This window comes from Narcine bancroftii, chromosome 12 (genome assembly GCF_036971445.1).
Source record: "Narcine bancroftii isolate sNarBan1 chromosome 12, sNarBan1.hap1, whole genome shotgun sequence".
Taxonomy (NCBI): Eukaryota; Metazoa; Chordata; class Chondrichthyes; order Torpediniformes; family Narcinidae; genus Narcine; species Narcine bancroftii.
In genome coordinates, this window is record NC_091480.1 from 33,350,195 (window position 1) to 33,371,248 (window position 21,054).

The 21,054-nt window shown below is 40.6% G+C and overlaps 1 protein-coding gene and 1 long non-coding RNA gene across 7 annotated transcripts in view; one reads left to right on the plus strand and one right to left on the minus strand.

Annotated features, from left to right (window-relative positions):
- LOC138747029 (glutamine-rich protein 2-like) overlaps positions 1-21,054 on the minus strand; it is an 80,341-nt gene that overhangs the window by 10,745 nt on the left and 48,542 nt on the right. For 4 of the 6 annotated variants that reach the window (XM_069905875.1, XM_069905876.1, XM_069905873.1 and 1 more), the window contains 6 exons: positions 20,145-20,234; positions 16,315-16,474; positions 13,222-13,321; positions 9,677-9,763; positions 4,993-5,073; positions 2,438-2,512 (listed from right to left, as the gene is read on the minus strand). In XM_069905875.1, coding sequence (XP_069761976.1) covers positions 2,438-2,512; positions 4,993-5,073; positions 9,677-9,763; positions 13,222-13,321; positions 16,315-16,474; positions 20,145-20,234 — 593 coding nt within the window. The remainder of the gene's footprint in view (positions 1-2,437; positions 2,513-4,992; positions 5,074-9,676; positions 9,764-13,221; positions 13,322-16,314; positions 16,475-20,144; positions 20,235-21,054) is intronic. The other 2 variants (XM_069905874.1, XM_069905877.1) reach the window with 2 other exon arrangements.
- Positions 17,767-21,049, plus strand: LOC138747031 (uncharacterized). The gene is made up of 2 exons (XR_011347269.1): positions 17,767-17,855; positions 20,512-21,049. It is a non-coding gene; the product is annotated as an uncharacterized lncRNA (long non-coding RNA).

Genomic DNA, 21,054 nt, shown 5'->3' on the forward strand with positions numbered 1-21,054 from the left:
TGGTGGGGGCAGGGAGCGGGTCGAGGTGGGAGCATTGTGAAATGACCTCCAGTCTCTCCGTGCAGTGATTTCTGCATTCCCGTACACAACCCCAATTCCCGTCCTGTTACATTCACAGATTCTTTGTCAGATTCAGGTTCTGATGGGCCAAATTCTGACTTGAAACTGGGAATATTTGTTGCACCTGTGGCGTCAAGGAGGATGAGGTGTCAGACAGAGCAACTGACCTTTGACCCACAGTGGGAAATTCTGGCCTTCTATGCCCCAGACTCTTGCCCCAATTAATTTATCCAAGCTCCAGGGACCATTGCTTTGGCCTGTAATGATGGCTGCCTACTGCCTACATTTAGTTGGCTGCATGGAATGAAGACTGAGGCATTAGGACAATTCATCACACATCTTCAATTAAAATGATAGTTTTGATGTCAATGTAAACATATCCAGTTTGGCTATAAATAATAGACTCTTTCTCCCCCCCCTACCCCCCCCACTTTCTTCCATCTATTTAGTTTAACATAATCAGAGATTGTATCAAAGCTCACTGAATGAAAGACACTCGATCAGAAACCAATTAAAGAAAATTTCCAATATTTAGGAATTACAATAAGTTATAAAAACTTATTGGAAGAGAATTTCTGGGTATTACTCGATAAGATTAAACTATCATTATCGGGTTGGTCACCTTATTTATTACAATAATGGGATGTATTAATTAAATTAAAATGAATATTTTACCTACATTTTTGCACCTTTTTCAAGTGTTACCAATTTTTAATCTGCAAATCCTTTTTCAGCTCGCTGGAATCAGCTATTTCTACTAATATATGGCAGGTAGAAAGACCCATCTTCAAAAGATGACATTAAATGGAGGATTATCACATCCAGATTTTAGATTGAATTATGGGGGTGATTAATATACATAATTTACTTTTTTATTATTACATTTGGATAAGTCAGTGAATCGCTCATCTTGGGTAGAAATTGAATTCTCCAAACAAACCTATCCTGGCAAATTTAGGATTTTGTTTTTACCATTTTCCTTTTACAAATTAACACATAATACGTTAATGAGAAATAGGTTGAGAATTTGGGCTCAATTTTGGAAATTCTTCAGAATTAATGATTTTTCACTGGATAGTCCAATTATAGATAATCATCTTACACCTGTTTGTTGGATGCAGGCTTCAAGGAATGGCATGGAATAGGTATGCAAAGTTTTAATGATCATTTTATTTGAGATAATTCTGCCCTTTCGAATAATTATCAGCTAAATTTAATCTTTTCAAAAGACCCTTTTTTAGATATTTACAAATTAGAAATTTTGTTCCGTCTAAGATTTCGGATTCTCGGAGAATTTCCAATACTAATGTTCTTGATCTGTTTTTTTAATTTACGGTTTTATTTTCATGGTGGATCAACATCATGTATTTATAATAATTAACTGGATTTAAATTCCATACCCATGGCTGGGATGAAGAGCGGTTGGGAACGAGATTTTAACTTAACATTTTCAGATGAAAATTGGTAATCTACTCTCAGCTTGATTATTGATTCCTCCCTCTGTGTGAGACACTGCGTATTACAATTTAAAGTAGGACACAGAGCTCATATGTCCAAACTGAAATTATCTTGCTTTTATGCGAATATTGATCCACTATGTGAGAAATGTAAAATTTTTGAATCTTTTCTGATCCATATGTTCTGGAAAGACATTTTACAAACTCTATCAATGATTCTTAAGATTAATTTGGAGCCTTTCCCGTTAATTGCTTTGTTTGTTTTTTCTTGTGTCTCAGATAAACATATCAGAAAAAAGTTTTAGCTTTTAACACATTGGTAGCCAGACGAGCAATGGAAAGATGATTCATCCCCTAATCATACACAGTGGTTACATGACATAATGTCCTATTTAAATTTAGGGAAAATTAGATATAATAAAGATAGAAAATTTCAATTTATGAAATCGTGGGGCCTATTCTTGAAATATTTTTATAATTGGAAGAATTAACTATTATTGTATGTTCTGGTAGTTCATTGCCCATTCTCCAGGGGTCATCAGTGGTTCCACGTTATTGATTTTAAAAAAAATTAATTTGTACAGTAACCTTGATTAGAGGGAGGGGGTAGATTAGATTTAGTTTTTGTTTCTTTTTTCCCTTTATTTTATTCAAGTCATTTCAATTAAATGTTTTTGAGACATTATAAGCAATTATTGATGTAGTTTTATCTACTTTTTATCTCGTTGACTTATACAAATGAATTATTACCTAATTGTCAATTCTGTATTAATGCTTATATGTTAAACTCAATAAAAATATTTTTTTAAAAAATTCATCAACTCGGTTGCCCCTGAAAGTCCAGTGTTCGGAGCTGAAAGACTGTTCTAATAAACCACTCTACTCTGTGGTCTCCTCTGCATTTATTAAAAACCAAGTACCTAAGCATCGGCAAATGTTCGAAATGTCTTGCGGAGTGGGCCTCTGCTGTGCAAGATCTGGCTCAGTGGTTCGACCTGTCAATGGATAAACAGCAATCAAAAATAAATATAAAGGCACACATCTTTGGTCACACCGAATGAAGAAATCCCCGCTGATGATAAAATACACATTGACCTCTCATTTCAAAGAAACACAAACCTATTCAAAACAAATAATACGAAGCAATAAATCATAAAATTGATAAAAATCTGAAATGCTGATAAATGCTCAAGGATGCAACCTCCAGCTTCACAATGCACATACACATAAATAGACCAAATTATATAACCATTTATGGAGCGGAAACAGGCCATGTTGGCCTTTCAAGTCCGCACCGGTTCACTGATTTTGTGCGCCCTCTTCAGGCAATGGTCCCAGTAGATCACGTCGATGGGGTAGGGAGACTCCATTGATCCTCTCTGCCACTCTTTTTGGAATACCTTGGGGAAACTTAGGCAGCAAGTGTTAGGTTACATAAAAACAGAACATTAACCACATATTTTGTTAAAGAAAGATTGCAAAGGACAATGCACAAAAGCAACCAAGTTTGAACCAACGATTGGCCTTTTATAAATCACTCTTTCTGGAGCAGGTTTTTTTTATGGTGCATCTGGGTAAGTGGGGACTGTCTCAATGAGCCTATGTGGAGTTTGTGAGTGAGTTGACTCCATGAGTTTAGATTTGGGCAGTATGTGTGAGGAAACATTTCTATTTGGGCTAAGGATGTTTGGAGCAGGTTTCTCTGGTGGGAGTGTAGGCACCTAGGCCAGGTCCTTGAGGAGCACGCAGAAAGCGAAGTGTGTGGGTGGGGCTCGATGTGGGACAGGCGCATCAATGGAGATGGGTGTGGGATATGTACGAAGGTATGCACGAGTATCCTGCCCATCACATGGTTCTGCTGCATTGCATTGATGCATGTGCAAACAGACCACACTGCATTGGACGGACTGCATGTGCGCTTTTGAAATGGAAGTTGACTTTATTTTCAAAAGGCTGGAATTTGAGACACTTGGAAGGCCATCATCAGGAAGGACCAGAGATGGTATTGCTGCTACTGGCTTCTAAATTAAGTTTTGGTGCACAAAGGCATGCTGGGCCATACAAGGCATCTTGGATAACATAAAAGAGGCTCTTGATAGGTGTTAGGTTGAATGTTAATCTCCCCACTTCCCCACTACCTGGAGAAGTACTGGAGTCCATCTTTCCATTACTACTGGATGTACTCATCCACCCAGCTTCTTATCAATGCCTCTGATCCATCATCTGCCTGATGGCCTCTCCCACCCGTCCTTCCCAGTTGCCAACCCCAACAACTATCTCCTTGCTATCACTTTATGGCCATCTTCCCTGTTCTTCTCTCTGGCATCCTCTTTGCACACACTCAACCACCTATCAGCTCTCCCCTCCCATCCTCGAATCATCCTGTCTCCAACTCTGTCGTCCGTGTGATTACCATCCATTTCAGAGTGAAGATTAAGGAATGGGGGGGGGGGAAATGATTTATTCTCCTGTGCAAAGAAGCTTGTAGAGTGAAAATGAGCCGCCTCTTCCTGAGTGTCAACCCCCCCATTACCAGACCATGATCTGAGCATCTCTGACTAATGCATGTATCATCTCTGATATTTTCCCCCCTGCCAAATGTTTCCTGGTGATGTATATAAAAATACACACACACACACACACGCATAGATATCAACAGGATCATAAACTGTGGATAAATTCAATACAGGCATTAACTGTCTCCATTTATTGACATGCAGAGAGTAATTTTTTTCAGTCTTTTATGATGCGAAAGGATTGTCAGCCCATTAAGTCTAAGTCAGCTCTCAGAGCAAGCATACCCTGCTTTTCCCCCACTTATTTCCCAGTAGCCCATTCTCTGTCAAGTGAAACCATAAACACTTTGCTTCAATGAATTGTGCAAACTACCTGCAGTGTAATAGTTCCAATCCTGTACTGTGAGGACAGGAGTTGTAGAAGTGCAGCTGTAAGGAAAACCCTTCCCGAGGAAATTTAAAAAAAAACTCACATTCCACCTTAAGTATTCCCTCAACCATAAGTAGTCTGTGATTAGTAAGTGATTGCTTAAGGTGGTATGTGAGTGGAAAGAAAAAGGTTTGAAAACCACTGTTTTAATCGTACCTCATTGACTCGTTATGTGCACGGTTTCATAACTCCAAAGGAAATGGGACAAAGGTTGCCCACCCCTGATCTAAAACTTCCTGTTTTCCCTCTTGTGCTTTTTCCAGTGGCCCCATTTCATACCCACACCCAGAGTCAGCCCTACCAAGCTAGCCATCATTTCCCAACTGATCTCTGAATTAGACACCATGACCAGGTTCACCAGCTGGGACTTCCCAATCACATTTCACTTGGTAACTTCAGAGCCACATCAAATATGCCCATCTTTGCATGAACTGGTTTGAAGCCCTCACCCATTAACCAAATATTATTCAGTGTTTCTCCTGCCCTCCCCCCCACCAATTCTCCTTTACATTAATTTTTTAAAAAGTACCCAGGCATCGACAAATGTTCGCAACATCTTGCACCATGGCCCTCTGCAGAAAAGATGGATCAGGAGGGCGAGGTCCCATACCTGAAAAACAGAAACCAAAAATTAACATAATTAGATGAAGTTCCAAGTACACACTGCGCGTAAATCCCCCTTCATGATGTACATGGTCATCTCGCAAGTGGTAGGAAAGAGAAGTATCATCTCTTTGAGTAATAGAAAACAACAAGAAGGTTGGAGGTGGAAGGTTGATGCCTACGGAGAAGCAGAAAGCTATGGTCTTCAGTCCAATGCAGAAACTTGTTCAGTGAACTGACCAGGCAGGAAAGTAAAAGAAATGATACCTGGCCTTTGTGGTACTGACCAGCCCAATCTCTTTTAACCTTCACCAACCCTCTGCATCACTGACACGGAACCTCATGTTAATATGTGTATGCCTCTCCCTCAACAATAATTGCCATGCAGATGAGCACATGCTGCTTCTCTCGGTCACACCTCGGTCAACACCTGCAGGGGCAGCACTGGAGATCCACGGAGGCTTAGTACACCTGCTTATCACAGATGGAGGCTGGTAACGTACTGAGAGAAAATGGTATTCTTGTTGCCTTTCTAAATCTTGCTAGATTTGAATTATATTCACAACTCCACAACCCGGTTTCCAATTCTGGAGAGAAGATGACAGGGGATCTGGACCATAACTAGGAGTATTTTCAAGAAAGAAGGTAGATCTGATTATGATAATTATAGTACAGAGAGATCTCTCTACTGCCAAATAGAATTAGAGAGCATTAAAACAGGCCTTTCAGCCCAACTCATTTAAACTGGCCAAGATGCCCATCTAAGTTCATCCCATTTGCCTGCACTTGGCCCATATCCTTCTAATCCTTTCCTATCATCTACCTGTCCAAATGTATTTTAAATGTTGCAATTGTACCCTCTTCTACCACTAACTCAGCAGCTCATTCCACAAGCCCACCAAAGGAAAAAGAATCTCAGGGTTGCATGTGATGATATGTATTTACTCGGACAATAAATCTGAACTTTAAACTCTTTGTGAAAGAGTTGTCCTTGGGCCTTTTAAATCCCCCTTCCTTTCAAACCTACGCTCCCTAGTTTTAGACTCCCCTACCTTGTGGAAAAGGCCAACCATTCACTTTTATGCTCCTTACAGCCTTCTTTGCTCATATTTAGCTGCCTTTAGAAATTCATCTCCCTATTTTCTTCTGTTGTAATGTTAGCAGGTAAGATGATCTTAACCAATCTACAAGAGATCCAACCTCAGTCCAAACCAGCGACAAGCAAGGCTGTGTTGTTGCCCTAACTCTCTTTTTTTACATACAAACTTTTCAGGAAAACACACAAGTCATCTCATATACATAGAAGTACACAAAAAACTGGATGGAACTCCATTAGACAGTTCCTTGATCCACATGAGAAACAAGTTATTGAATTTATCTATAGCCCCTTTCACACTTGCATCCCACTAAATTGGCCATTCAGTGTCCTGGGATAGGAATGGGGGTTTGGCTTTTCCTAACTGGGACAATGAATGCTTTCACACTTGCAAGGAGCCATCCCTGGGGTTAGGACTGTTCTACCTTCTACCGGTGACGTCATGACGCATCAAGCGATGGTGAACCTGCCCTATATCCTGATCAATGTATTATGATCGTATATTTGAACAAAATTAATCATGCCTAATTATAACATCATTAAGCTTTATGTACAGCACAGTCTGAGCTCTTCAGCCCGTTGTCGTTGTTGCGTCAACCAATATAAACCTTTAAAAGGGAAAATTCTAGCAATAAATACCAATAGCGGACAATTTTTAAAGAGCGAGGGAAAGCTAGTAGTGCTATCGCATACAATTTATCAATATTGTGGGAAAAAGTGATGGCAGACCTGCCCTCCCAGAATGCTGTGCGGCACAAAAAGGGCTGTATGCCCAGCTGCATATGTAGAGCACTCACGGAGGGGTTTCTCTGCCTCACGGCATTCTGGGAAGTCAGGTCCACCATCACTTTTATAAATTGTGCACTATAGCACTACCAACTTTCCCATTACTGTTTAAAAATTGTCCAATATTGCAATTTATTTCCTCTCTCTCCCCCCCCCACAGCAAAGTTTATACCTTCATTTTAATCTTTTCTTCCTTTTTGTACCTGCACTCACACAAAAACTTGGGTTATTTCAATCCTACAATGCAGTTACCCCTTTCACACTTGCCTGATTGCAACGCCAGCATCTGCATATGCTGGGAATTGTACCAGGGGTCGAGGCCGTCAATCTCCGGCGTGAAATGACATCATTTGACGCCGGCACATGCTAGACATTTTAAAGGCCGATTGGCTGTTAATTCCTGGGATCACTTGCAAGTGTAAAAGGGGCCATGTTAACCATGTTACACCCATATTTTCCAAGTTAATAACTTAGCATTCATCAGCAAAAGAAAATTCTCCTTGTGGCACAGCTCTTCTCAATAATGCGTACCACGGACAGACGTAGAGAGGGTGAAATCAGTGTTGAGCAGAGGAACTAAATGGGAAACAGTGAATGAATCGCCCCCAACAAAGGAAATGATGATTGAATTGGGTGTGAAGGGTGAAGGATTTAAACAATCTGATGTAATTTCATCCAGTTTTTTTTTGGACCAGCAAACTGGCCAATTCCACCTCAATAATGTTGCATTTTGCCTACTATAACAATAAAAAATAAATCCAATGTGGAATTAGTTATGTTACTTGGTGCAGCGAATGTATTACATTCAGGACCAGGTTTCTGGGTTTTTTTAAGTCACTTGTGATAGATTAGTTCCAAATGTGCTTTGACAGTAGCAGTGAGTAAATTTCATCACATGCTCTACTTGTGTGTGTGTGTGTGTGTGTGTGTGTGTGTGTGTGTGTGTGTGTCTGTGTGGGTGTGTCTGTGTGTGGGTGAGTGTGTGTGTGTGTGTGTGTGTGTGTGTGTGTGTGTGGGTGTGTCTGTGTGGGTGTGTCTGTGTGGGTGTGTCTGTGTGTGTGTGTGTGTGTGTGTGTGTGTGTGTGTGTGTGTGTGTGTGTGTGTGTGTGTGTGTGTGTGTATCTATCTATCTATCAAAGTTGATGTTTGATGCGCTACCAAAGAACTATTGCTCTGTCAGATACTTCATCTTTTGAATAAGATATTAAATTGCCTGATGCTATTCACAGATGAGTAGGGGCTTTTATTTATTCATTTGACTCAGGCAAGGTTCACATTTATTTCCCATTCACGTCTGCCTTTGAGAAAGTGGTTGTGAACGGTCTTCTTGAATCACCATAAGCCTGGGTGCTGCTGTGGTATGGTCCGTTCCAGGATTAAGCCCCAGCAATGAGGAAGGAGTGAGGACACATTTTCAGTTCAGGTGGCTCCACACCCTTTCCAGCATTTTTCTGGTCCTCTGCCACCACACAAATCTATTACAGTTTGAAAATCGGGGCCTGTGCAATTACATCCCTTCTTACTCTCAGCAACCCAGGATCTATTCCATTTGGGACCCATCGAATAAATCGAGTATATTTCCGATTTTTTCTGTCAGAGTGGTTACGTCACATACAACCCGGAGATACTTTTTCCTGCGGGCCAGGCAGAATTTCCACTGATTGGTAGCACCAAAAAGTGTACACATATAAACAAATATAAACAACTGACTGTGCAATACAGAGAGGAGAAAAATCAATAAAGTGCATAAGTAAGAGCCCTTAAATGAGTCCCTGATTGAGTTTGTCGTTGAGGAGTCTGATGGTGGAGGGGCAGCAGCTGATCCTGAACCTCTTTCCTGATGGCAACAGCGAGAACAGAATTGTACTAGGGGTCAATTGGGTGGTGTGGATCCTTGATGATTGCTGCTGCCCTCTGAAAGCAGCACTCCCTGTAGACGTTCTCTATAGTGGGGAGGGTTTTGCCCGTTTTGCTGCGTCTGCTACCCTTTGCCGAGCTTTATGCTCGGGGGTATTAGTGTCCCCACACCAGACCGTAATGCAGCCGGTCAGCCCGCTTTCCACCACAATTCTGTAGAATTTTGCCAGTGTTTCCAATGTCCTGCCAAACCTCTACAAACTCCTGAGGAAGAGGAGGCACTGACGTGCTTTCTTCACAATGCTTTTAGTGTATTAGCTACAGGAAAGATCCTCTTAGATAGCGACTCCCAAGAACAAATTTGCTCCCAAATATAAATGCAGAAGGAAATTAATATGCGTGATTATTTATTTATACAAATCTGTAATGAAGCATTTTGGAAAACTGCAGATGTAAAAGCTCAAAAACTAAAATTCTTATCATGGGTTGAAATGACTGGATAGACAGAGAAAATTATTCAATGATTTGCTTAAATTATGCTTAAAAAATTGCAATATGTCAGCCCATGGCCACTTGGAGAAGGCACATTTGGGGTGTTACTTAGACTCTCAAGACAAGCAGACAATCTGACAAAGTGCCTACACACCCACCCCATGGCATCTGTGGAAATGTCTGTATGTCCATCATCGGCTTCAGCAGGTCACCACGGAAACCATTAAACCGTAATGGAAACTAATCCTGAAGGACTGCCACAAAAGAAGCTGCCTGTACATCTAGATGATTATAACTGGCTAATACATCTCAGAATAGGATACATTTGTACCCAATTGTTAAAGAAGGTGAACAACACAAATGCCAGAAATAAACTTACAAGTTTGATTGCAGTAAACACATTTTGAGGAAGCAGGAGATGTTTCTGGCTGGGTAACTTGCTGTTTTATCCCATTTGATTTCTTCTCTGCAGACAAATCAAGATGTGCTGATAATTGTACAAGTTGCTCAACATATTTAATAATCCACATCAGTAGAAAGCTCTTGCACATAAAGGACACTGCAACATAATAAACTATACTTGTGGGAAGCACCCAATTGAAATGTGGCTTCTATATTCAAGTAGCATTCCACTTAAACCAACTTGCAGTTACTTCTGCAGATCATTTGTTATTCATGTTGATTTTTTAAAAAATACAAGTTTGCATATACATTACGAGCAGGGGTAGAAGGTGAAAAATAACATTCATCTGCTTCGCCTACCTGGGATAATTGATCACCTGCTTACTTGTCAATGTCCATCTACGTTTGGCTGAAATATATTCAAATACTTTCTCTTTAATGCCAAGTTCCCAAAGTTCACAACTCAGAGAGAGAAAAAGAAATTGTGTCTGTCTTCAATGGAGAAATCATCCATTTTACCGTTTGAACTCTGGTCTGCTCTCTCTCACACAAGAAGAAACATCCTCTTCACATTCACCTTGTCAGCTATTAGGCACCTGCAGATTTCAATCAAGCACCCTCTCATTTTCTAAACTCCAAGCACATACTAGGCTAGCCTGTCTAAGCTTTCAGTTTACCCATTACAGGTAATAGTCTAATAAATTTCAGAACTGTGTCAAAGCATTAAAATCCTTCTTTAAATAAGGAGACAAAGCCCGACACAACTGAAGCATAAACTCCCTACTTTTCTATTTGATGCTCCAACAGCATTCTCTTCGCTTTCCCATTTGTTTGTTGCGCCGAGACACTTTTGTGAAGATATGCATCTCATTAGCTCGAACTCGTTCATTTTATGCCAAAATGGACAATTTCAAGTTTTCCCACATGACATTCACCGCCCGATATCTGCTATGACTGCCGGTTTCTCCCTGTCTATGCTGTGCACAACTCTTTTGTTTTCACCTGATTTATGAATCTTTCAGTTCTCCATGTAGTTTCAAGTCCTATCTATAATCAGATACATGATTCACCAGGACATTAGTTCTGGCTCTGTTCAGGTGCAGTCCTTCTCAATGGAACAGCTTACTCCACCCAATTAATTTATCTTTGATGGAGCTTTTTTTTTTAAATCAAAAGTCTCTAGAAATCTACTGACTGTACATCTACTAATTCACAAAGTTTCGTCGAACTTGTATTTACACCCATTTATTTTTTTTAAGGCAAAAATTTAGAACAAATTTACTCTGAAGTAAGTGAAACGCAATAAAAGAACCTGGCACTTGAGGTAACGTCACCAAGATTTTCTATTATTCCAGCTTGTATTTTTAGCTCAATGTAAATGAAAGTGAAATTAGGAAGCAATTCCACTCAACAGGCAGATTTGGTCCTTGCTCCTTCGACGTAAAGCTGATATTGCAAGTTGTCAGGTTGTAATTGCTGAGTCAGGTGGTTCCAATAATGAACCCAAAGTGTTGAAGATCTACCTACCCCTTGTTAACTTCATTCATCCAATGTGGCAGATTTGAATTAGAAAATAACTTGCAAATGCACCCTCTCCCATCTAATTTTTGTAAGAAGAGGAAGTTTCAATGTGGGAAAGACAAGGCAAGTAAGATCTTAGCACGGTTTCCCACTAATGGACCAGTCAGTACTCCGTCTGGCTGCTGAATGGAACATAGTAAAACATAAACCTATCCAGCTGTTTAATTCACTGTTTATACACAATGATTTCTAGCTTTCCCAGTTTCACGTCCTCCCGTGTCAGACTTAACTTTGATCTCAGGCATGTGGGTCTAGGTGGATTTAATCTGACTGTCCAGAGAGCGAGAACATAATATGAACAATTCATACCTTAATGAAGGGCTCAAGCCTGAAACATTGGTTTGGTTGGTATCTTTATCTTTGCTATGTAAAGGGCACTGTTTCTCCAGCATTGTGTTTTCACTTCAACCATGGTATCTGCAGACTTTCACATTTTACTTCCATAATCAATTCTAATCCTAATTATTATGAATGGGCCCTTACAGATTAGGTCAGGATAAGATCAAGCTTCCCTACTGAACTGACAGCATTTTTTAGAATCTGTTGCCCATCAGTACACAACCAGCTGAAAGAAACATAGAAACATAGAAGATAGGAGCAGGAGTAGGTCATTCGGCCCTTCTAGTCTGTTCCGCCATTCATTTAGATCGTGGCTGATCTTAAAGTTCAGTACCCCGTCCCCGCCTTCTCTCCGTAACCCCTAATTCCCTTATACTGAAGAAATATATCTAATTCCCTCTTAAATATATTCAATGAACCTGCCTCTACTGCTCTCTATGGCAATGAATTCCACAGATTCACCACCCTCTGGGTAAAGAAGCATTTCACGGACTTCTGGGCACTGGGCAACAGAAATGTGGTTAGAGACTAAATCAAATAATTTGAACAAATCAGACTTTGAATTTCCTGACACTTCATTTTTTTGTGCAGCCAAGTGTCCTGGTGTAAAAGTGCAAAGAAAACAGCCAAGCTAAATTTTAATGTCACAACCTCCACATGCCTTCACCCACTCCCTCTTCCCACATCCCATGCCCAAAGATACTGAACTATAAAGAGAATCTTCCAACTCATCTGCACTGGAAACCAGTAAGTTGATGTCCCAGGCTGTGGAGCAGCCATCACCTCTACCCTCAGTAGGACCTATCATGAGGTGGGATCAATCCAAGGTGGCATGCCCTGCATTTAGATAGAGGAAACACATAAGGAAATGGTACTTACTTGTCAATAGCATGAATCACTCTCTTTTGGAGAGAAGGGGGAAAATTCTCAATCATAGGGAAAAATAGGAGATGCAATTAAAAAATTTTTTTAGACATACAGCACTGTAACAGGCCAATTCGGCCCTAACCTGTTTAATCTTGCCCTGTAACTCAACTTCAAAGACCTGGTAACATCCTAGTAAATTTTCTCTGCACTCTTTTGATTTTACTGATATCCTCCCTGTAGTTTGGCGACCAGAACTGCACACAATATTTCAAATTTGGCCTCACCAATGTCTTAGACAACCTCGTCTTCTGTTTGCAGTCCATCATTTGGGGCTCCCAATTCAAGAACTAGAACACCACAGTTACTTCTGCATCTAATGAACCAACACACCAGCCTCCTGTTTCTTTAGTCAGAACCTTTTCTGAATAACTTGTGAACTTTGCTATTCCATTTCTGTGTTATCTACTATCCACTGAAAATTAAATACAATGGGAAAAAAATCCCAAACTTTCACAAAGATAGAAACCAATCATTCCCCCCCCCCCCATCTAAAACCATTGGCAGTCAAAGTGAGCACATACAAATTCAACTTAAAAACTCCTTTGCGTGACTTCATTCAATTGCATCTGCTAGCTAATTATTGAATACTGAGTAAAATGAATAACAAACAATAACAGTTAACATCATGAACAAGGCAGCTATATCAATGCAGTAAATCCAATAAAAATGTTGTACCTAAGGGTTCATCATCTTGCATTTGATAGATTGTTGGAAGCTTGGAATCAATTCGCCCTTTGTACATTATGCCATCAATCCCCTGAAGCTCAACCTCTTCCTATAAAGAGAACATTCCAACTAAGTAAGCCAATTGCAAACAAGTTAGACCACTGCATTGTCATTTTTAAAGAATGATGATCCTCAAAAAAAAAAATTTGTCAATACAATTAAGAAAATCTGTTCATTACCATTTTCTGACCTTTTGGGCCATGCTAAAGGACACAAAATAAAAAGGGATTTCTTTGTCCTCACCAATCTATCTCATGACTCCAGCAAGGTGAATCTTCCCACAAGACACTGTACTGTAAACTTAGAATTTATCAAAAAGAAATTTGACTTGACCAATTTCAAACATCTCTCTCGCTAATTTGTAACTGGACTAGGTTATTTTGTAAAAGGACACTGGCTAAGAAAATATTTAAACAAATTGGAAACAAGTTGGGAAAAAAAAGCCATTACCTCAACAGTAACATTTAGAACAGTGGTTCTCAACATTTTTCTTTCCACTTACAACTTATGCCATAGGTGCTCTGTGATTAGTAAGAGATTGCTCAAGGAGGTAGGTGGCTGGCAAGATAAAGGTTTGAAAACCACTGCTTTAATCGTACCTCATTGACTCGTTATGTGCACGGTTTCACAACTCCAAAGGAAGTGGGCCAATGACAATTTATCTGAAACAATTGGGCCTAGAGCCAGTGATTCTCGACCTTCCCTTCCCACTCACACACCACTTTAAACAATCCCTTACTAATCACAGAGGAGCAATGGCATAGGGATTACTTAAAGTGGTATGTGAGTGGAAAGAAAAATGGTTGAGAACATCTGATTTAGAACATTCATGATATAAAAGCCAAAAGTTATATTATCCAGGATTAGTGGATATAATGCTTTAATTTATAGCACTATTTTTAATTACAATCTATTGCAAATGGGGCATTAACTTAAAAAGTGTTTATTTTTAATGATGATCTGCTACATTTTCCAATTGACATCAGAGGCTATCCAGAATGATTCAGTGCCAATAAAAAAAATGCAATTCTGGGTATTATTTGATACAGGATCCTCAACTAAAATCGCCTCCACAGGTGATGACCACACAAGGTCTTTTCTTTAGTATTTATAGTGCAGACACTGACCAGTGCCATATGGCTCTCATTAAACAACTCCTTGACTGCAGTGCCACCATTAAAGGAGTGGGAATGGAATTCTGAAGCAGCTTTGGAGGGAAATCGGCAGGTGCTCGTGTTCCATGCACATGAAGCCCTTGTCATTCTTTTGGATTAGAGTTTGGGAGGTACTATTGAATTTGCCTCAGCATGTCACTGCAGTGTATTTTGCGCATGGTGCATACTGCATGTACTGCCGGTGGAGAAAAGGATGGGTGCCAATCAAGCTGGGCAGATGACACTGAACTTTGTGTTGTTGAGGCTCCACTCACCAGGGCTCCACACAGACAGGAGAAAGACTCTGGGGGTGGGGGGGCAGTCAGGTAGCCAAATTATTGAAGTGTATTAACCAGTTGAGTTTCTGGTCAATGACGACTCTAGAACATCTCAGATGAAGGTCTTGTTGAATATCACGAATAAACTCTGTTCTGAGGCGGTTATTGTGGGCACTTTTCTCGCACAAGTGTGACTTGATATTGATCAGTCCATGCCTGAATCCATTTATCCAGGACATTTTGTGGGATAGAACCATAGAACAACTACTGTACAGAAGGCCTCTAGTCTGCGCTGATCCAATTTTTCTTTCCTAGTCCCACTGACCTGCATCCAGTCCATAGCCCTCCCATCCATATGCCTGCTCATATTTCCCTTAAATGTTAAAATCAAGCCGCAACTGCCATTTCTCCTGAAACACTGGTTGTTTCATTTAATGGTGAATTGTGAGTGGACTTTACCGTGGCACAATCTTCAGTGAACGTCCCACGCAATGGAGGAAAGATCAATGATGAAGCAGCTAAAATTTGCCTGACTGATGTGTTCGGCCCTGTGGTTCAGCAAGTAGGGCAAATGGGAACTTGGATGCCTTGGAGACAGAAGGGTACACATTCACGGAGGGGAGTCTGTCAATAAGATGTGTCCTGCTCACACCATCTTAGGAATCAGACTTCAACCGGTGAGGAAAGTAATAGGACAGATTAAATGTGGGTGGAAATTGTTTCAGTACCAGCCAACTTTTTTTCCCCATTCCACTGTGTTTGGGAAATGGTGGTATCTATCCACAATCTACCTGTTGCAACCAGTGCTGCCTTGTCCTACAAGAGATTATTGTTTGGGGAAAATTGAGCTCATACAAGTAAAGGTCCTGGTCCATATAGTCCTAGTGTTCAATTCCAGACACTGCCACTAGATCCAGGTAGGATTTGTCTATTTGTGTCCTCCTTGATGCAGGTGGATGACGATATTAGTGAGCTGGGTCTCAAGAGGGACGTGGACAGGTGAAGGTGTTGCAATGTGTCCATTACATGTGGTTTCCTTGGGAGAATAAACAGGGTGTTGGATTGTGCTGTGTGATGCAAACGTGAATGTTTTAAAGGAAATTATTTCATAGGAATCGTAATAGATACAGGTTGCCTCTAGTTGAGACTGGCATATGTGACATTGATTAGTGAATGAGCGCAGCATGTGGATCACATGAGGAAGAACATTAAACATTAATCAGGAATGCAGGGCATACAGTGAGGCACCCGCAACATGAATCTTGGCCATGACCAGTGCGAGGTCATGATATCCACTCATTGCCCTTTAAGAACACATTTCCTTAAGTTCTGAGCCACTTTCTCAGTGCCCCTCCCTTTTTACTCCCATACTAGAGCGCTGTTACCTATGTGGAAATAGTATAAATTTCATAACCTCAACAAGGTAAGGCAGTGAAGAATCCATCACAATAACCTTCAAGTGAGCTAATCAATTTACTGGCAAGATTCTGGCTGGCATTTTCAAAAACAAAAATCACAACAGGATACCTTGATCACGAAATGTGCATCAGGCATGATATGTTTTAAATGTTCTTTTGTAAGGAGAAAGTAGTCATGAAAAGAAGATTTACCCGTCTGTACACTGGACTGGGGTCGCTGTACTGATACACCGTTTGATAATTCACACCCCGGTTACTTCGTCTGCCGACTGGCCCAGTAACAGTGTGAGTGCCACCACAAGGTCGCAAAGAATTTCTGCCAACGTTGTCACAGTAATCGGTACTAGGACTACGAACAACCAGAAAAGAGAAGGCAGCCATTAGCTATGCATTTTTTTTTCCCTCAATGTGATATTTTCATTAACATTTCAGGCACAGACAGTCACCAAGTCTTTTTATATCAATTTGAAAAATGGCTTGGTGATCTACAAGATGCAGACTGTCCAATAGTGCAGAAGGCCTGAAATGGGGAGAAGATTTGCCAGTTTGTCTGGTTTGCCACTCCCAGTTAATAGGTGGCAATGTTAAGCACTAGAAGCTGACAGCCTGGGCTTGGTGAGATATACAGTTAGTGTAGCGGTTAGTGCAACGCAGTTACAGCACCAGAGACCGAGGTTCGAATCCGGTGCTGTAAAGAGCTTTTAATGTTCTCCCAGTGTCTACGTGAGTTTTCTCTGACTGCTCTGCTTTCCTCCACCCCTTCAAAACGTAGGTCAATTGAGTGTAATTGGGCGGAAAGGACCCATAAGCTGAAAGCCTGTTACCGTGCTTTATGCCCAAATTAAACATTACAATAAAAAATACAAACTGCACCTCTCTCAACAACCTTTGCAATTTTCAACTTAAAGCAAAGGGGTGGAATGCACGTTCACCATTTAAAGATTCGAAAGCCATTAGGAGCCTCACATTTAATCCTTCTTGCAACTTTATTTCTAGCTGGAAAGGGTTTCAAATGTTTGGGAAATGGGCAGTTCAAGAAACTGGGGATAAACAAGAAAATCTCCAGATGCTGGGGTCCAGTGCAGCCCAAAAGTGGTGGGGAAACTCAGCATCCACTGGCTGTCACAGGCAGCCAGCTTGGAGGGAAAAAAATACATTTACAGCAATGCCTGTGGCATTAGACATGCTTCCTATCAGACCATAACCCTAACCATCTTTCCTTTCCCATCCACCCCAGGATACGAGTTCAGGAGCCCTTTACACCCTCCCTTCTATCATTCAGTACTGGAACAGTTCCTGAAGTTCCTGCAGTTTCCAGCCCTGAAAGGGAGTCAAGCTCATCAGTATGGTGATACGACCACCAGCCCACTGCAGGGGGTGATCTCTGTACCTGCAGGAAGACCACTTAAGGGGCTGACTCCACCTGGCCATCTATCAATCAGCCGACCTGAATGTACACCTGAGCCGGCCCCTCCTGAGCCAGTCACACGGGGAGCCACTGAAGCATGAACTGGCGTTTAGACTTTTACTGGAATAAAACTTGTTGTACAGCCTTTTGAGTTTTGTGCTTGCTCACTGCTACCTCAGCACGTCACAATCAGTCAGGCTGACATCATGACCAGGGAACCCATTACAAAATAAAGGCACAACTTGTGGGATGTAAATCTCCCCCCATAACCAACCCCTGTTGATGTTAACACCTTCAACTCTCTGTGAAGTGAACCCAGTTTAAGGCAAGTACATGTTCCAAGAAGCATGCATGATGTCTTGACTGAGGCAACCCGAGTCAATGTTTAAACCAACTTAGAGATTTGGATGAGGCATCAATTCCAACCTTAAGCCACACATTACTTTGTTTTTGCCTGTATCTGGACCAAATACCATTGGACTCCAGCCATTTTAAATCTTTCATAATATATACTCTGACCTGGGTCCATGGGTAAACCAGAGTTAGCTGATGTTTAGTGACTGATACATTATATCTGGCCAGTAACTGTCCTGTTCATACCCTACATAGTCCTAGATACTAAAATAACAATTTTGAATGTTCTTACTTTTTCTTGTTGTGGAACTTGGTGAAGCACTGTTTTCACCCCTACCCTTGGAAAGATATACTGTACTTTACAGTACGAACTAGCTGGTGGTTGGGTATAAAATCAGTCCTGGAAAACTGGGACACGGAGTCCAAAGGGTTAAAGTAAGACATTATGTTTTGTTAATTGCAATTTAAGGTGAACTCATTTCAAAAATTGTATTTTCTTTGATAAATAATTGAAATGAACTCTGACTAACTTCCAAGAGAAGTGCAATTTCCTATATTCTGGTCAACTCTTCAAAGTTTTCCTCTCAACTCACTTAAATAAATCTTGGATAATACAAATCATTATTTACAATCTGTGCATCTAAAGTCCATAAATTATATTCTGAATTGATAAATACTGATTCATATTAGGTAGTCAATATCATATTTGGTCTTGCAATAATGTCCATGAGTTCACGGTTTATTCTTTTAAATGCCATTCATTGGTCAATAGTGAATACATTTTTACTTGGCCGACAGTGTAAAATGGGTAATATCAATTTACTATCTCTTCAGATATTCCTTACCACTGCCACCAACAGAGAGGTGTCTAACATCTGAATTGATGTGGCCTATTTTACAATATCATCAAAAGTAAATGCCTCCAAAATGTGGTCCATTTGGCTGGATAAAACCTTTAGAGATTCTTTAAAAAAAGTTCTGTGACATTAAATCAATAGGCACTTCTCTTTATTGAAATGGCGCAGGCTAAATGGATTCAATATACTGGACTTCCTGCTAATAATATCCTTAGAAACAATCCTTTAGAAATTCAAGATTGTTTGCCTTCCTTAGAAAGTCATCAAATGCAGTACTTAAGCGTGGATTTTAGGTAATTATTTCCCCAGGTTCCCAGTGTTTAGAAGCCTCCTGCCACATCCAGTGGTCTGTGGTGGTCAATGCCCCCATTCTCATGCAAGAGCCTTCCTTTTCAGTACTGGGAAATTTGGACATAAACTGCGAGGCTGTAAATTAAAAATAATTTCTAGTCGTCACATTTACTTAGAGTTTCACTTCCCAAATGTCATTAAACCTCTCAGTGACGAAAAATTGAAAAGTCATAAAGCAAGAGAGGAAATCCAAAGCTTAATTTGTCAATGCGTTGTCTTCAAAGTTTATTCAGAAGTGATTTAAATGGTACATGCGTTATCCATGTCTCCTGTTCATGCTGGCTGTTTTGTTCAAATTAATGCCTGGGGCACAGTGGACAATGACAGATGCCAGTTCCAATCAACTGCTTTAACTTAATTATACGTCTCAGTTGATCCATCATTTTTTTTTGTGTGCAATAAACAGATGGTCTCAAAATAAAAATAAATACAATAAATATGAAACATAGTTCCTGGATGCCAGTTGGTAACTGAAAAAGAAACCTTAAAACCAATCCTGCTGAGGGAGTCCGGAGGTGTGGAGCGAGACCTCGTAAACCAGCCTATGCTGTGGTTCGCCTGCCATTTACCAAGAAATAGTCTTGACATTTCCTGCAGCTAGATCATTACTTTAGCTTTGCTTATTCTCCAGCAATAAGACAGCAAGCCAAATTGCTCTTTTAATAAAATAAAAATCATTTGTATCACATGCCTTCCGGTTTAGACTATTCAATTTTCACAGGCAGTAGATTTTGAAGCAATCAGTACTAGGTCATGACACTCTTGGAATTTAAAACAAATTAAGATTAGTTGAATCATTTGAGTTCTTGTCATTAAAACCCCAGCAATTAGTGGAAAATGGCTCAACCGGAAAAAAAAACTTGTACACGTGGTAATTCTCATTTTCACAGAGATCAGCTTTTGTCCTCATTGCACTGCATTTCGCAGCCAATCTCAATTAAGGAATTATTCTGCTCTAAATTAGGCCAGATATACTCCTAAACCATCTAAACTCACTTTAATAACAAATCTTAAAAAGCCATCAGAAGGCAATTTAGTGAATCCATTCATACCCTTTTGGTTGGTTCAGAGAGTCCAGTTCAGGTGCGGTAGTTGGCCGAATTCTAGGATGCAAAGCTGACGCAGCTATGGTGATAAGGTGTCTGAAAGGCAATGGGGAATTTTAGTTCTTTGATGAACTAACTTTACACCTATTTTACAATTTTAAAGGTAATCAATAGTTTGTCTTTTCTTACACTTGACTGACAGCATATAAAAAGGCCATTTCTTTCCATCGATATAACTGGCATTATTAAACCCATTTCTAAGTAATTCAATTGTGAGGAGCTTATAAAGAGCTTATTTTGTGAAAAGTTTAATCGTGAAAATATATTATTCATTCCATTCAAGCAATGTGTCCATCTGTGCTTCGCCTGCCAGGTTCAATTACTCCAATCAATGCTGCCACCTTGGCCATTAGGACCTGCACCATGCTGGAAAGAGTGTAAGGACAAGCCCTTTGCAAGATGAAAAGGCTGGATCTTTATTCCAGAGGGCATAGCAGGTTGAGAGGCAACCTTACAGAAGATTTATCAAATCATGAGGGGCATGGATAATATGAATGTTCACCATCTATTTCCTAGGGTGGACGATTCTGGAACTAGAGGGCATAGGTTGAAGGCCAGAGGGGAGAGAGTTAAGAGGGATTCGAGGAGGGTGGGTATCATGGGGGGAGGGGCATTCGCGGGCCATGCCCCCCAAAATTAGTTATTGCACCCCCCCCCACCTGTCAACATCAGAGGGGGTTTCGTCTCCACGCGCTATAAGCAAGTACATTTTTTACATGGGGGGGAGTGTGATGGCAGTGGCTTGCGGCAAGTATGGCACCCACTCCTCCCCCTTCTCAGTGAACATTAGTTTGTGCCCCCCCCTACCGTGGTTACCCTAATGCCCCCGATTAAACTTGTTCTGATGCCAACTCTG